The following is a 17402-nucleotide window of genomic DNA, read 5'->3' on the forward strand; positions in this document are numbered from 1 at the left end:
ATCTGTCCTGGCAAGAGCAAACAGTGTTTTGAATGTGTCATGAATTTGACTTCTGCTAAATGTGCCTATATAGACAGCTACAGAAATCAGAGCTTTATGTGTGCATATTACAAATACACCAGTTAATGATGATGATAATAATAATTTGTTTGTTACTTTCTGTAATAAATATACCCTACTACATGTAGTAAGGATTTTAATTTATATGCACAGTTGGATTTAAATAATCTATATTTTTATAAATTATTAAAATGTTTTAATAAATTCACTGTTTATATTTATATTTCCATAGAACGTTAAATACATTCCAATATAGACAAAGGAAAAACAAATTGATTTGAGGGTAGTCACTGAATGTATCAACATTATAATTAAACTTACTGCAAAAGAGAAATCCAATGATTCCATTATGCATGAAGACGTTTTATAAAAACCACTGTTCACAATATCTTACAAAAAAGGTAAAGATGATATAGAGCTATTGTTTTACGATATAGCTGATCCATCACAATATCAGTCTTTCCCATATTAGTGTTGATACGCCATACTATGGACTAAAACAGAAGAAGCATAAACCTGTGTATTGAAGCTGCTTCTGCCTCAGCACCACAGAGGGCCAGCCATGGCAGGTCATCAAAAAGCAACTTGTTCCCACTCCACCTGTTCAAAATGCTATTAATCTGCTGCCTTCCAATAGAAGGCTTGGCTTTGTCCCGGGAGCCAATAGAAATACGAGAGCTGTGGGACTGACCAATCCAAGGCAGCATTCTAATATGTCCTTTCTTTATCAAGGTGCCACTCCACTTCAAGATACTGCTTATTTATGACCCCCGAGGAGAGAGCAGGGAGGAGATATTTGTCTTAAGGAGCAACTGTGAACACTGTTTCTCAGGTTGCACAACACCTGATGTTGATTTTGGAACTGTCACCTTCAGTACTATGGCACAAAGCAGGTGAAGGAAGACAGTGAAGAGGTTTTATGCTGGCACCTGCCCTCTGCTGTCATAGCCAGCTAGAGAGACACCTCTGCAGATACCAGTGACCTGGAGTAATCTAGTCCTCAGATAGGGGACATTGGCATCAGCATCATTTGAACATCAACAGACTGGATTAAGAAATAAGAACACAATCAACGAACCCGTATTCATCCAGTCTTGGTGAGAGAGGTAAACGTGAACCTTTGTGGGCCGCACTGGGTCTTTTCATGACTGGACCTTGTTAGGTGAGTTGGTGAAATCTAAAAGTGGAGGCACTTCTCATGGATTCCAACATACCGGGGTCTTTTCTGTTCAACAACAGCCTGAATCAGTTCTCTTCGGACTTAAAGGCACCTGTGTGTCAGTACTCAGTGCCCAACTCCTTCTACAAGCTCAACCCAGGCCTGAACAGCCAGCTGCAGGCAGCAGGCACACCCCACGGCATCAGTGACATCCTCAGCCGTTCCATGATGGGCGCTACGGGCACTACCACCCTGCTCTCTGGATACCCTACCATGGGGGGCTTTGGCACCGTGGCCACCCCGGGGGTCTACTACAACCGTGCCGACTACAACCCCTCACTGGGCGGCTTCACCAAGCCTGGCGCTGAGTGCCCCGTGAAGGGTCGCAGTGGCAGCTGCTGGGTAGAGAGCGGGTACGAGTGGAGAGGAGGGAGGCAGCAGTGCAATAACAGTGAGTAACTCCACACTATAGTCACCTGAATATCACACGACTCACACACCAACTGACTGAGGCATGGCTTATATCACCCATCCATAATACTCAGAGAACTGTATTATTATCTAGATTTTTATCATGTTTTTTTTCTCAAAGCTTAAACAAATTAATATATTTGGTGTAAATTACTTTTTAACTCCTCTGTTTAATTAAAAAACAAATATCTTAAAACATTTGAATAACTTAATTTCTCATAAAAGTTTTTAAATCAAGGTTCTGCTAGTTAAAGGTGTAAATATATTATTGTATAAAGTGTATGGCAGTCTATTGTAATCTATAATGTCATTTTATGTGTCATTGTTTAAATACTGGTTATCACTAACCATTCAGTCTTTCAGTAAAGACAGTGTACATAGAATTTGGCTGACTCATTCACTTAACATACCAATATCTGGAATCTGATTACATGCTATATAAGGATAGTGCTGCATAGGTCACATAAAACATTTTAAGATGTGAAAAAGTTTGTATTGAGAAATGTATCTAATATTATATTTGATCATCTCTGTAATACAAACACACTAAAAATACAGTAAAAGTGGTTGTATATTCATTTTGATTCCTCCAATATACTCGTATTTTACTAACTACTACTAATATTTTACAGATATGTAAAAATATCTATGTAATTGACCATGTCATCATTATTTACCTCACTATTTGTATGCAGTCTCCAAGTGACTTAAATTGAAAATAACTGTAATGCATACTTCATTTCCAGACATTGGGCATCTAGAGGATATTTCAGGCAGGAAGAAGCACACCAGACCTACATTCAGTGGACATCAGATATTTGCCCTGGAGAAAACCTTTGAGCGGACCAAGTACTTGGCCGGGCCAGAGAGAGCTAGACTGGCCTACTCCCTGGGCATGACAGAGTCACAAGTCAAGGTAAAGCAAAAGTCCCCATATAGACAGATCTAAATGCATGCACTGACTATACACTTCATCTGAATTCATTTAGTAAAAAGGATTACAGTGTAGTAAACTGTTCTGCCTGCGGCTACGGAACCCTGACCTGTTCACCGGACGTGCTTGTTGCAACCTCGACAACTACAATGATTATTATTATTTGACCATGCTGGTCATTTATGAACATTTTAACATCTTGACCATGTTCTGTTATAATATCCACCCGGCACAGCCAGAAGAGGACTGGCCACCCCTCATAGCCTGATTCCTCTCTAGGTTTCTTCCTAGGTTTTTGGCCTTTCTAGGGAGTTTTTCCTAGGGAGTTTTTCCTAGCCACCGTGCCTCTTTCACATGCATTGCTTGCTGTTTGGGGTTTTAGGCTGGGTTTCTGTACAGCACTTTGAGATTTCAGCTGATATACGAAGGGCTATATAAATAAATTTGATTTGATTTGATTTGTAGTATAATTGAATGTATGCTGGTTAAAATAAGAAATCCAACTAAGTAAAGAAATGATTTAATCAGGTATGGTTCCAGAACCGCCGCACCAAGTGGAGGAAGAAGAGTGCCTCAGAGCCCAGCTCCACCCAAGCGATGCGGGGTGAGCAGGGAGGGGAGGCCTCGGAGAACGAGGTGGAGGATGAAGAGTACAACAAGCCTCTGGATCCCGACTCGGACGACGAGAAGATACGACTGCTGCTGCGCAAACACCGCCGGGCTTTCTCTGTACTCCGCCTTGGACCACATCACGTCTGACACATACACACAAAAGCTGCCAGGCACACACGCACACAGACACACACGCACACATCAGATGTGCATGTTGTAGCAAGGGGTAGCATTAAACACATTTTGTAGTACAGACACACAACTAAATATTCAAGCATGTTCAAAATAAGACACATTTATAATACAGTAAGTTTAAGAAGAAAAAAGGGTAACGGTTCACGTGAAGTGATGCCTTGACGTACTGTATTTGTAACCATAATGGAAACAGAGGGAAGATGTTACCATTAAATGATGGGTGAAACAGTTTAAATTGAAAATAGAATTCATCAATGAGTTTCAATGAGGCAAATGGTTAACTGTTATGTAGGAAACCCATCATGATCCATTATCCTCAGCTGCACTATGATGGTTGCATCAAACGTGAAAGGAAATAGTTTCTCATGTGTACATACACATTATAGCAGACCAAAGCTAAATAGATATGTAAACCATGGATAATGCAGTTGACAGTACCTGTTTTATTTGAATAGAATAAACACTTCAGGTCAAGGACTTTTTATTTTAGTTCATCAAATTAATTTGCTTGTTGTACTCTTAATAATATCGAATGTCCATTTGAACTTGTTTCAGTCAACTGCTGTACTATGAACACAGAATATTTCTATTATTAACTTTGATTCATTTAATTGAGAGCCTGGCAATGCTGTTTTTTTAACACTGGCGTTGAGGGTACACACATAAGTTTTGACCTTTTATTTTGACTAATGTGTTGGCTAATGTCATGCAGACATGCAAGCTTTCATGACATTTGAGGATTTCTGCGCATCCAAATTAAGTTGCATAAGGATAATGTAAATGAATGATGACATTTTTAATTGTACAATAAATTATTGTGAATTATTTATTGAATACAATGGTACAATGATTGTGTCATGCCTTGGTTTTTCAGTAATTGTTTTCATATAAAAGACAACAATCCCCAAACAAATAACTTATACTGTGCTGTATCTGACATCTAAACAGACATTGAAGTCTATATCAGCAATAATAATAATAATAATAATATACTGTGCTGTATCTGACATCTAAACAGACATTGAAGTCTATATCAGCAATAGAGTTGTTAATACATTAAAAGCGACAGTTAAGACAGATGGTGGGTAGAAAGGCACAATCATTGAGTAGAAGTGAGGGGTCAAAGGCCAATCCCAAGGTGATCTATGTAGTTACCAGGGTGCTGGAATTGGACTGGCTGAACTGTTCTGTGTAGAATACAAAGCCATCAGACCCATCCACGCCATCACAAAAATCAATGCTACTATTCTATTTCATTCACTAATTGAATATTTCTCACCCCTGGCCCCTGCAGCTCAGTGCTGTTTGTCATTAGGACAGATGCGAAGGGAGTGTGTGAGGGTGTGCCCAGCACCAGGGAAAATATGCATTGTGCTTCTTGTACTGTTGAAACAATTATGCAATTGTTGATAGTAAAACATCAACAAGATGCTAGTCTCCCTAGGCAGACGGGTTGCCTCCCACAATGTGAACAATGCTTCAGGTCTGGGATTTCTGAGACAAACAAGACGCTAACGTCAAGAGTTAGGTCGCGCTACAGTTGAAGATAGAGATGATATGTTAACAGCAACAGCATACAGACTACAAACTTTGAGAATATAACCATATGAATATACTATAGCAGATACCTTTCTACTACTAAAAGTTCTATAAACAGGAGAGAAAAGGCAGTGGTAAAGGCTGGGAAAAGCTGAAGAGAAACATTGATATCAGTCTTGGCATGGTTGGGAAACGAAGCCTGTGCTGTATCACTGAATCTAGGAAACTCTCAGAACACTTTAGTTCTTGTGCAGCTTCGTATGAAAGTGAAAAATAAAAAATAAAAAAGATTTCTAAGAGCCCAGTTCTGTGAAACTGCAAAAGCTCTTCATAAATGAGACTTGCATATTCATGGCATCTGCTTTACTTAAATCTTTCAGCATCTAGGCCAGGACAGGTCTTTACATTGTTTTTGGTGCGCATTTTACATTTGCTGACTGCAGACTATACTTTTTCTGCTGATTATTTTGCCTAGCACTTGATAAATCCAAGGCAAAGGTATTAGATCAACATTTGTCCTCCAAAATGCAATAATTGTGAGGATCGGATTCAGAGCAACTCACAATTTCAGTTGGCTTTTCCTTTCTGGAGTTTTAAAGGGTATTGATCGAAACAACTTGGCCAGTTCTGACTGTCCGAAATAGCCAGCCCATTCCACCTTGAGAGGGCACGTTTAATATCCCATCTACTTCACACAAAGTCCTAGCAATATGCAGCCTCACTTTTTCTCTCTCCAACCAAAGAGGCATGTCTCAGGCTGAATTCTCAAACCATAGAATGGGAATAAATAGCATGGCCATAATAAGTTAAAGTTGAGTGTGTAAGGTCCAGATGGACATTTAGCATGAGAATAATCAAATAAAAGTGGACCTATTTCAGCATGACCTCTCCAAAACACCTTGCAGTGACCTGTGTGTGTTCCTCCCTGACAGCAAGTACAACCCATTGTAACCCAGTTGATGGGAACTGTTTAAACACACTCCACCACAAGCATTGGAGATTCCAGGCATTCTCGTTTCATACATTAGGCCTATATTAAAGGAGTGGGACATCGCCTATGGTATGTTACAATTCAGCTGCATCCAGCATCCAGAATCCAGTGGTGTCGACAAGCATTGGAGTGAAACCATACATAATGAGCTTTATTCGAAATCACATGGCAATGGTTGTGTTATGCAGAGCACTGGTGTGACTAAAAGAGAAAGCCAAATAGTGATCAGAGTTACCTGCCAAAAGGGAAACCCTTGCACAACTCTAAGATAAATTGCAAGTAGAATGCCAACTGAAAAGAAACAAGCTAGTAGCTCTAAAATGGATATTGATTTTGCGAGGTAGAATCTCATTAAGGGAGAGTTATACAGTAATGTAATTGCAGTGGTCAACATTTATTTACAAAACTGGAAGCATTACAAGAATGTAGTGTTTGTTTGTGTTCGACCAGAAATGACAAACAACATTAGTCCACTCCGTCTAACAATACTACTGGCCTCATGTTGAACTCCAAACCAAGAGCATTCCCCGGAGGGCATTATTAGAATATGTTGACCATACCATGAATCAACTACTCCAAATATATTATTGACAGGTGGACCTTGCACTTTCCACGCAGACACATCAATCATTACTTGTAAACAAACGTAAGGAAATTTAAGGGGGTCCAGATTAAAAGGATGATCTATACATTTGAACTAATGAATCCTGGTATTATCAGTCTACAATTACTTCACAGCAGATTGAGTGTAAATCAGTCAACACATACTACAGAGGAAGATTGATGACAAATTATGCATTTTCTACCTCAAAATATAGGGAGTATAACAGTAAAATAAAAAAAGTCATTAATATGCATTGATCATTTAAGTGCATTCTGAATAACACATACAACTATAAAATAATATGAAAACCATGATTATATTTTAAAAGTCTTTGAATTAGTCCGTAATAAAACACAATTATGCAGACCAGCCATCCATTTCATACAAAATACAGATGGACAATGAACAAAGATCTGCTGCAGCACAAATCAACATGGAACACAGAAAATAGATTAAATCAATAAAATAACTTCAACCAAAATAATATAGTGGTTTCAAGCTTAAAATGTTGTGAACTTTGCATGCGTTTGTGTGAGCATGTGCCTGGGTGTGCATGTGTGTGCTCGCATGTCATTTTGTGTGTGGCTGTGGTATCAGACATCCATTCCAGACACATTAATTTTAAATAATTGTATGGTAAACAAGTTGTAGTGATTTGGCAGAAGTTAAACTGATCACAGTAACTGAAACAGTAAAACAATAGATGGGTCGTTCCACGAAATGAGTGCCTTTTGAGTCCCTTTGATATTTTAAGAATAAATTATGACAAATATTTCATTTTAAAAGCCAGTTATATTCAATTAAGTGCCCTTTAATATAGACCACACAGATAATTCAATACATCAGATAAGTAAAGACTCTAAACGTCCCTCCGTGTACCCTCTGACTTCTAGGAAGATTAACCCACTTAACCCCAACACTTCTCCAAGTTTTCACCATCATTGTAAAGCCCTAGCTATTTTGTTGCTTTGACAGTCATTTCTGAAGATAATTTTGTCAATTTTCTGGTGTTTTGTGGTGGAGAACTGAGCGGGTTGAGAACAACACGTCAACCCAGTTACCCACATATAGACAGTCTACATTTTTTTTAACAATTACATTTTTGAGGTGAAGCTTGCATTCAATTGCCACTCTGTTGCACACAACACCCTTATATTCCCCATCACAAGGGGATCTGCGGCTGATTTACAGTGGCAAGAAAAAGTATGTGAACCCTTTGGAAATACCTGGATTTCTGCATAAATTGATCATAAAATGTGATCTGATCTTCATCTAGGTCACAACAATAGACAAACACAGTCTGCTTAAACAAATAACACACAAACTATGATATGTTTTCATGTCTTTATTGAACACACCATGTAAACATTCACAGTGCAGTGAACCCTCCACACATAGTGTTGTATTCCTTTCAAACAACTCCACTGTAGTTTATTCTGTACACAGAATATTTAGCCAGTAGCGCTGTGGAACATCCAGGTGCACTTTTGGAAACATAAGACGCGCAGCAATGTTTTTTTTGGACAGCTGACTCCATTAGCCTAGGCGTTCACATACTTTTTCCAACCTATACTGTGAATGTTTAAATGATGTATTCAATATAGGCAAGAAAAATACAATAATTTGTGTGTTATTAGTTTAAGCACACTATGTTTGTCTATTGTTGTGACTTAGATGAAGCTCAGATCAAATTTGATGACCAATTTATGCAGAAATCCAGGTAATTCCAAAGGGTTCACATACTTTTTCTTGCCACTAAGATTAAATTGTCAACCCTGTTACTTTATTTGGCACTTAATAGGCTCTTTCTATAGTCTTTTTTTATTTAACCTCTTGAGATGGGAAAATGTGTTTTTTATTAGGTTGAACATGTGCTCTTTATGACAGACTGTTAAAATTAGGTGAATGCATCATTAAAAACAAAATAACATTCAGCCAGTTCCCCTGAACAAGAGAAATATCTATTAGCACAATCCTCAACTCTCTAAAAACACATGAACAAATATTTGAATCTTTGAGGAGCTACTTTAAAGGACTAGCCCATAGTTTGTGGAATAAAGCACTTCATGATAACAACGTAGCTGCGTACCACAGGCAATACACATCAGAAATGAAAACAGACTACATAACTGCCAGCTATCACGGTGTCCTGACTTAATGTCCGGTAGAGTAGGGACTAACCTTACAGTTGAACCATAATAAGTTTGTCCATTACATGGACCCACCCCATAATATGTCAATGTACAACCCGCCAGAGAGTATACCCAGCAGAGTGGAGTAGCAGGCAGGCAAAGCCCAGTGATAATCAGTATTCAGCAGCATGTAGATGTTATACTTTAGAGTCAGCGGGAATCCAAGGTAGAGGTCCGATGGGGAGGGAGGGCATTTCCATTTTTCATACTGACCTGATGGGCTCCCAGCCTGAATCTGGCCCCACTGGTCTTTTACATGATCTTATTGATTTAAGCTGAGTTATAACCATAGTGATGGAAGGAGGTTAGGAAAAGAGACCTCAGCGTGGCATTTTTTTGAAGTAGACTGTTCGAGGGATGAGCTGGGATAGTATGTACAGAGCATTCAGAAAGTATTCACACCCCTTTACTTTTTCCACATTTTGTTGTCAGAGCCTGAATTAAAAATAGGTTACATTTAGATTTTGTGTCACTGATGCACACACAATACCCCATAATGTCAAAGTGGATTTGTTTTTGAATAATTCTTTTTGAAATTAATAAAAAATGTAAAGCTGAAATGCCTTGAGTCAAATAAGTATTCAACCCCTTTATGACAAGCCTAAATAAAAAAATTAAAAGCAGACGCTGCTACATATCCCTTTGAGTATGATGAAGTTATTAATTAGGCTTTTGATGATGTATTAATACACTCAGTCACTAAAAAGATACAGGTGTCCTTCCTAACTCAGCTGTAGGAGAGGAAGGAAACTTCTCAGGGATTTTTGTGATTTTGGTTGTGATATGACAAAACTGACGATGGATCAACAACATTATACTCACTCCACAATACTAAACTAGTCTCTATGGGGGTGCCACAGAGTTCCTTTTTCGGGCCGGCTCTTTTCTCTGTATACATCAATGATGTCGCTCTTGCTGCTGGTGATTCTCTGATCCACCTCTAGGCAGACAACACCATTCTGTATACTTATGGCCCTTCTTTGTACACTGTGTTAAAAAACCTCCAAACGAGCTTCAATGCCATACCACACTCCTTCCGTGGCCTCCAACTGCTTTTAAATGCTAGTAAAAGTAAATGCATGCTCTTCAACCGATTGCTGTCCGCACCCGCCCGCCCAACTAGCATCACTACTCTGGGCGGTTCTGACTTAGAATATGTGGACAACTACAAATACCTAGGTGTCTGGTTAGACTGTAAACTCTCCTTCCAGACTCACATTAAGCATCTCCAATCCAAAATTAAACCTAGAATCGGCTTACTATTTCGCTACAAAGCCTCCTTCACTCATGCTGTCAAACATACCCTCGTAAAACTGACTATCCTACCGATCCTTGACTTCGGCAATGTAATTTACAAAATAGCCTCCAATACTCTACTCAGCAAACTGGATGTAGTCTATCACAATGCCATCTGTTTTGTCACCAAAGCCCCATATATTACCCACCACTATGACCTGTATGCTCTTGTTGGCTGGCCCTCGCTACATATTCGTCACAAAACCCACTGGCTCCAGGTCATCTATAAGTCTTTGCTAGCACCATAGCAACACCCACCCTTAGCACGCTCTCCAACAGGTATATTTCACTGGTCATCCCCAAAGCCAACAATTCCTTTGGCCGCCTTTCCTTCCAGTTCTCTGCTGCCAATGACTGGAACGAATTGCAAAAATCACTGAAGCTGGAGACTTACATCTCCCTCTCTAACTTTAAGCATCAGCTGTCAGAGCAGCTTACCGATCACTGTACCTGTACACAGCCAATCTGTAAATAGCACACCCAACTACCTCATCCCCATATTGTTATTTATCTTCTTGCTCTTTTGCACCCCAGTATCTCTACTTGCACATCATCATCTGCACATCTATCACTCCAGTGTTAATGCTAAATTGTAATTATTTCGCCTCTATGGCCTATTTATTGCCTTACCTCCCTAATCTTCTACATTTGCACACACTGTATATAGATTTTTCAATTGTGTTATTGACTGTACGTTTGTTTGTGTGTAACTCTGTGTTGTTGTTTTTGTCGCACTGCTTTGCTTTATCTTGGCCAGGTCGGAGTTGTAAATGAGAACTTGTTCTCAACTGGCCTACCTGGTTACATAAAGGTGAAATACATTTTAAAAAAAAAAATTAAAAAAATGACAGAGTGAAAAGAAGGAAACCTGTACAGAATAAAACGTGTTTCAAAAACATGCATCCTGTTTGAAACAAGGCACTTAAGTAATACTGCAAAAAATGTTGCAAAATGTTTTACTTTGTCTGAATACAAAGCGTTATGTTTGGGGCAAATCCAACAACACATCAATGAGTACCACTCTTCATATTTTGAAGCTTGGTAGTGGCTGCATCATGTTATGGGTATGCTTGTCATTGGCAAGGACTAGGAAGTTTTTTTAATAAAAGGAAATGGAATACAGCTACAAGCACAGGCAAAATCCTACAGGAAAACCTGGTTAAGTCTGCTTTCCAACAGACACCGGAGACAAATTCACCTTTCAGCAGGAAAATAACTTAAAACACAAGACCAAGGGCCTCCCGAGTGGCGCAGTCATCAAAGGCACTGCATCGCAGTGCTAGCTATGCCACTAGAGATCCTGGTTCGAGTCCAGGCTCTGTCGCAGCCGGCCGCGACCAGGAGACCCATGGGGCGGCGCACAATTGGCCCAGGGTCATCTGGGTTAGGGGAGGGTTTGGCTGGCACGGATGATCTTATTCCATCGCGCACTAGTGACTCCTGTGGTGGGCCGGGTGCAATGCACACTGACACGGTTGCCAGGTGTACAGTGTTTCCTCCGACACATTGGTGTGGCTGGCTTCCGGGTTAAGCGGGCATTGTGTCAAGAAGCAGTGCTGGGCTTGGCTGGGTTGTATTCCGGAGGATGCACAGCCCTCGTACGGGACAAGACTGTAACTACCAACTGGATACCACGAAATTGGGGAGAAAAAAGGGTAAAAAGGTATTTATTTTTTATAAACCACAAGGCCAAATCTACACTGGAGTTGCTTACCAAAAGGACATTGAATGTTCCTGAGTGGCCTAGTTACAATTTTGACTTAAAACGGCTTGACAATCTATGGCAAGACTTAATAGCACCTGTCTAGTAATGATCAACAATCAACTTGACAGAGCTTGAAGAATTTTAAGAGGTATAATGGGCAAATATTGTACAATCCAGGTGTGCAAATCCTCCCAAAAGGATTCACAGCTGTAATCGCTTTTACAAAGTATTGACTCAGGAGTCTGAATACTTATGTAAATGAGATGTTTCTGTATTTCATTTCCAATAAATTTGCTAAAATGTATAAAAGCATGTTTCACTTTGACATTATGGGGTGTTGCGTGTAGATGGATGAGATTCTTTTTAATGTAATCCATTTTTGGAATTAGGCTTTAACACAACATGTGAAATAAGTCAAGGGGTATGAATACTTTCTGAAGGCACTGTATGTACTGTTGAAATGTATGTTTTTAACAAAAGACAACACAACATGAGAATGCACAGAGAAATGTGTATTATGCTACCGCTCTATTCTGAAGAGAGATGCAAACTGGCCAAACATGCTGACGGTGCATTGAAATACTGCAGTAGCTTTTGTTTATTGTGTTTCTGAATATTTGATTTAAGCATACTTATATTGATAGTAACCAGTTAAAAGTTAGAAAATAAATAGGTAAAATAAAAGACTACTAAAATACAACTGAAAAGCATGCATGCATATTCCATTCAGGGATGTCAGAAGGAATACTTAAATGTAAACCCTTGACACCTGAAAACCGTTTGATCAGCTGAAGTTAGGGTATTTACTTGGCAAGATGCCAGTGTGTGTGTCCTCACATGTCTCCTTAATCCCATTGGGACAGACTTGTGCCCTCCATGACCAGACCGTGGGCTGAACATCAGCAGTCCCACATTGTCTTTTTGTTGGCCCTATTCCACCCAGCAATCTGCCACACATACTCTGGTTCCAATGGTCGAGCACTGAAGGTAGGACTCCAAAAAATACCCCTGCATCTCTGTGTATTTTGGGGTCAGACGATTTAAGATATATGGCCCAGCACAGGACAGAGCAAATTGTCCGTCAAAAAAATCCATAATGCTGATGATCAAATCTGTGGTGATGTCACCCAAGCCATGGCAATCAATAACTTGGAGTGAGAGGAGGAGAGAACGTGAGAGACCTGGTTGGGTGGATACTGACTGACTGCATGCACATCAGGAAGAGGCTGGGTCCTGTGGCTGGGTCCTGTGACTGGCTAGGAGCTGTTCTGTTTATCCTCTGGTACGGATAGTGGAGTGGGAGTGTGATGGTGATGGCCAGTGGGACTTGTGTTGGATAGATACTGGCATACCTAAAGGGAGAAAAGTTAATACACTCTTTACCATCCACAAGGAAAACATAACATCTATAAATAATTTGATATTTCAATGTGTAAATGAATGATATAGGATTGGTAAAGGATATAAAAAAAAGAAAACATACAAGTCCAAATTGGGTGAAATCCTACTGGATTCATAGATGGAACCAGGAAAGGCATGGCAGACCAGATAATCACATAATATTTGGAATGCTGTCCCTCTCATTGAAAAGCTAATTGACAGCCCTAAGTTCTTCCGATGCATAAAGCGAAGCCAGTTCAGAAAGGGAACCTGAGTGCATCTAATTAGATGCTAGTAACAATCACACTTACCTTATTTGGCGGTCCATTTAAACTGACGGGTTCTGTTCAAACATCCTACTGTCGCTTGCTGCTACTGCTAGTATGCGTTTGCTCCCACCACCAAACCAGCTTCCTGTTAGGTTCTGTTTTCCTGCTGGGGGATTGGTATAGCCATCCACGCTCACTGCTTGTAGGTCATTTTATATATTGATGCTTTGCTTGGGCTGTGAGCTACCTTGAAGGAGCAGAGCCTATATCGCCAAGACTTGCATTATTAATTCTTTAATAAATGGTTAAACATATTTTTACGTGGTGTTTCCTTTCTGAAATGGCTTTCATCACCGTTAGATCCTCCTGAAGAGGAATCCTCATAAAGGAAAGAACCATCCTATGAAAAAGCCATATAACAGGCAGCAAAACAAAATCACGGCCGTAAAAATGCCAATACACTGCTCTGCACGATGCATGTCTCTCTGGCTGGCGATCTGTCTGGTAATGAATGAACAGAGGTCCCACATTGGGCTTGGTGTAGCTACACACAGTGACAGAAGAGAACATTCTATAGACATAGATCAACAGAAGTGACATTAAACTACATTATGCACAAAGGAGACAGTTTGTCCACAGAGCCACTTCATCTTAGTTCATCCACACAGCACTCCACTGGACCAGCCTGGCCTTTGGCTCTCTGGGGAATAAGGCCCAGCAGTTGGAAATGATTTTGGCCTGTAATCACTCTTTCAGAGTGACCCCCTGGTTATGGTCCTGTATACCTACACAACATATACTACACACTCACTAGCACATATGCTCTTACCATTGAACAGGATCCTTGTCAATGGCCATTCGTCTTCAGTGCAAAGGACAAGAAAACAGGCTGGGGAAAAAGGAGGAATACACAATGGTACATAAGTTTCCTCCTGTTTATCAAGGGCCATTTTCAAGACCCGACATGCTACCTTATATATAAAAAAACATTACCTTGTGGTCTCCCATGCAGACATTAGGGCCCATTGTGTTGTAAACCACATTGCTCGCTCCCTCATCTCTCTAAAATGAAACACACAGCTGTTTAATAGGCCAGTAGAACATGGATCTATGGTAAATACATCAATTAGTCCATGAAGTGTGGATGGCAGAGTGTTGCCAAGTGACTCACCCTGTGGATGATGTCTTGGGCAGTGTGAGACATGAGAATGCGGTCACACCAGGAGGGGCAGCGAGTGTTCATGTACTGGGTGGGTTTAGTGTAGTCCTCACTGTATGGGTAACTGACAGACAGACACACAGCATGGCAGTTAGTGTCAGCAGTAACACTCCTCAGGCATAGTAACAGGGATTGATCGTCATAGTGACTAGGCTGCCAGGGATGAGGCTTACCTGGGTGGAAACAGGATGTCTTCCTCTGTAATGACATCATGAAAGGCTGAGATCTCCTTGTCATACTTCAGAATCTGAGGGATATAGAAGGATTAACAATTACTGGAGGTCTGAAAACATAAACCATAAAGATCTGCATAATGTGAATATTCACTTTCACCTAGAATTCACCATTACTTAAACAAAAATATTTAAACGCAACATGCAACAATTTCAAATGTTTTACTGAGTTACAGTTCATATAAGGAAATCAGTCAATTGATCTAAATTAATTATGCCCTAATCTATGGATTTCACATGACTGGGCAGGGGTGCCGCCATGGGTGGGCCTTGGAGGGCATAGGCCCATCCACTTGGCAGCCAGGCCCACCCACTGGGGAGCCAGGCCCAGCCAATCAGAATTAGTTTTTCCTCATAAAATGGCTTTTTTACAGACAGAAATACTCCTCAGCATGAAGTGTACCATAACAGTTTTCATTAGGTTGGGTTTATTTCAATCCTGGCCACATGCCCACAGCTGGCAGCATCCAAGTGATTGGGTCGGGTGCAGCTGAACCCAACCCAATCATAATGCTCATGGTCAATTTAGTTTGACATTCGATATCCATATTGGGCTAGTTAGGGACCATCAGTAAATTACACAATGTACATGGGACAATAGCTCCAAATTTCAACGATTTAAAAACCTAAAACCAACTATAAATTGTCAAAGTTCATATACAAATATTGAAAACATTTAATGAGACAACTAAAAGATGTGTAACATGAAAATATTGTCACATTTACATTGTGTAATTTATTGATTGTTCCCAACTAGCCCTATAGATAGGCTACCCAATGTCAAACCAAATGTCAAACCAACTTTGCCACGGTTGCACACCAGCCGGCTGAAGATAATTGGTGAAAGAAGTTGGCAAGCACTAGCTAGCCTAGGTGACTTCAAGACAAGACCTGGTTAGACTGTTTCAAGTTATCTAGAAGGGTGAGTGACTAACTGTGTACTGTTTTGACAGAGTGAATGTACAAACTCTTGCCACGTGCAACCACACACACACACACACACACACACACACACACACACACACACACACACACACACACACACACACACACACACACACACACACACACACACACACACACACACACACACACACACAAATGAAACCACCCTCACAAGACATTTGACTTCAGTCATGGCCGCTGCATTTCTTAATGACCTAGCAGAAAAATGAGGCCAAATCAGGAAGTTCAGCCCCCCCTTAATGAAGTATCTTCTGTGGTTGTTTTCAGTTTAGAACTGGTAGGGACAGGAAAGAGAAATGGGCTACCTAGTCAGTTGGACAACTGAATGCATTCAACCGAAATGTGTCTTCCGCATTCAGCCCAACCCGTCTGAATCAGAGAGGTGGGGAGGGGGGGTGCTGCCTTAATCGACATCCACGTCATCGGCGCCAAGGCATTAATGATTGCTGTTAAGGCAGCGAGTGGTAGCCCATGAGATTAATATGGGTGGGGTTGATGTATACAGTAGATAATGTTCTCACCGCTCTGCCGTTGTCCTCTGTGAACACTGCCTGGTGCAGGTAGGCAAATGTCTTGGTCTCAATATGGAGAAGAACCTTGAGATGAAGGAACAGGGGATACAGTAAACGTCTGAATCTGAATAACAACAGGGAGACAGTAGGATGGAAGAGGTTGATGGGTGGGGAGACTCACCTTGTGGTCATTGTCCTTTTGCTCACAGATAATTTTTTCCACCTCGTTACTGCTGTCCTTCTTCACTGTCTGCACCACTGCTGAAGTGGACAAGTTCTGGAACACACACACAGTTAGGTCAACTAAAACTCAATAGTCATCTAACCATTAGTAAAGTTTCCTGATTTATGATTCTCATGAAATTCTTAAGGAAGTGGGCCATGTAATAATACCTGGACCAGGCTAAGGGTGTCCAGGCGGAAGTTGAAATCCCCAAACAGGAAGAAGGGGAGTGGGGTGTAGCTGCTGTCTGATATCCTGGAAGGAAACGACAGTGGTATTAATCAAAGTAGGCTCAATGCAAAAGCCTTATATCTCTCAAGTAGTTGGACTTGAGCTGTTCTCCAAAGCTGAGAATGGACAGGCTTACCTGTTGATGACATATCTCAGGGCCTTCTGGCGGTTGTCTGAGTAAATGGAGGGACTGGCGTTACAGGCAATGAGGTTGGAGGCATCATGGAAGAGGTGTACGTTGACTAAGTCCAGACCCCTGCCGAGAGCACACACATGCACGCACGCACGCACACACAAAGTGAGAAGTGGCAGGCAGATCTATGAAAAAACTAAATCATTGGGAAGATATTTGTTATTGCCTTCTATCAAATCTACACGTGTGTATGTGTGGGAACCGTTCAGTGGTAGTTATGAAGAGCTTACTTATTAGTGAGTGCACTCGAGGTGCATGCTAGTCCACAAAGAAACACATTTGTCTCCTGTGCCAAGCATTAACTCCTTTTCTGCTGCTGCCACCTGAACACAATTAATGTGCATACAACTGGCAGGCTGTGTTTACTTACAGGGTGACCTTGTAGCACTCTGCCCATGAACTCCTTTTGTCTAAGACC

The 17402-nt window shown here is 40.7% G+C and overlaps 2 protein-coding genes across 2 annotated transcripts in view; one reads left to right on the forward strand and one right to left on the reverse strand.

Moving 5' to 3' along the window:
* Positions 1-777: 777 nt before the first annotated feature.
* Positions 778-4265, forward strand: nkx6.3 (NK6 homeobox 3). The gene is made up of 3 exons (XM_029762891.1): positions 778-1670; positions 2437-2606; positions 3153-4265. The coding sequence occupies exons 1-3, from the start codon at positions 1259-1261 to the stop codon at positions 3381-3383; spliced, it is 813 nt and encodes a 270-aa protein (XP_029618751.1). The 5' UTR covers positions 778-1258; the 3' UTR covers positions 3384-4265.
* Positions 4266-12249: 7984 nt separating this feature from the next.
* The window catches only part of LOC115200128 (type I inositol 1,4,5-trisphosphate 5-phosphatase-like), a 47035-nt gene continuing 41882 nt past the window's right edge, over positions 12250-17402 (reverse strand). The window contains exons 8-16 of the mRNA XM_029762892.1: positions 16928-17047; positions 16731-16815; positions 16519-16614; positions 16347-16421; positions 14800-14873; positions 14579-14690; positions 14401-14469; positions 14237-14296; positions 12250-13110 (exon numbers count right to left, since the gene is read on the reverse strand). Coding sequence (XP_029618752.1) covers positions 14255-14296; positions 14401-14469; positions 14579-14690; positions 14800-14873; positions 16347-16421; positions 16519-16614; positions 16731-16815; positions 16928-17047 — 673 coding nt within the window. The 3' untranslated portion in view covers positions 12250-13110; positions 14237-14254. The remainder of the gene's footprint in view (positions 13111-14236; positions 14297-14400; positions 14470-14578; positions 14691-14799; positions 14874-16346; positions 16422-16518; positions 16615-16730; positions 16816-16927; positions 17048-17402) is intronic.

This window comes from Salmo trutta, chromosome 9 (genome assembly GCF_901001165.1).
Source record: "Salmo trutta chromosome 9, fSalTru1.1, whole genome shotgun sequence".
Taxonomy (NCBI): Eukaryota; Metazoa; Chordata; class Actinopteri; order Salmoniformes; family Salmonidae; genus Salmo; species Salmo trutta.

What these genes read in the sequence shown, in the direction of transcription:
- nkx6.3 (XM_029762891.1), top strand. Translation starts at nt 1,259, where the DNA reads ATGGATTCCAACATACCGGGGTCTTTTCTGTTCAACAACAGCCTGAAT. An exon ending in GAGGCAGCAGTGCAATAACA is followed by an intron (nt 1,671 to 2,436) that starts GTGAGTAACTCC and finishes CTTCATTTCCAG; the next exon opens with ACATTGGGCATCTAGAGGAT. An exon ending in TGACAGAGTCACAAGTCAAG is followed by an intron (nt 2,607 to 3,152) that starts GTAAAGCAAAAG and finishes TGATTTAATCAG; the next exon opens with GTATGGTTCCAGAACCGCCG.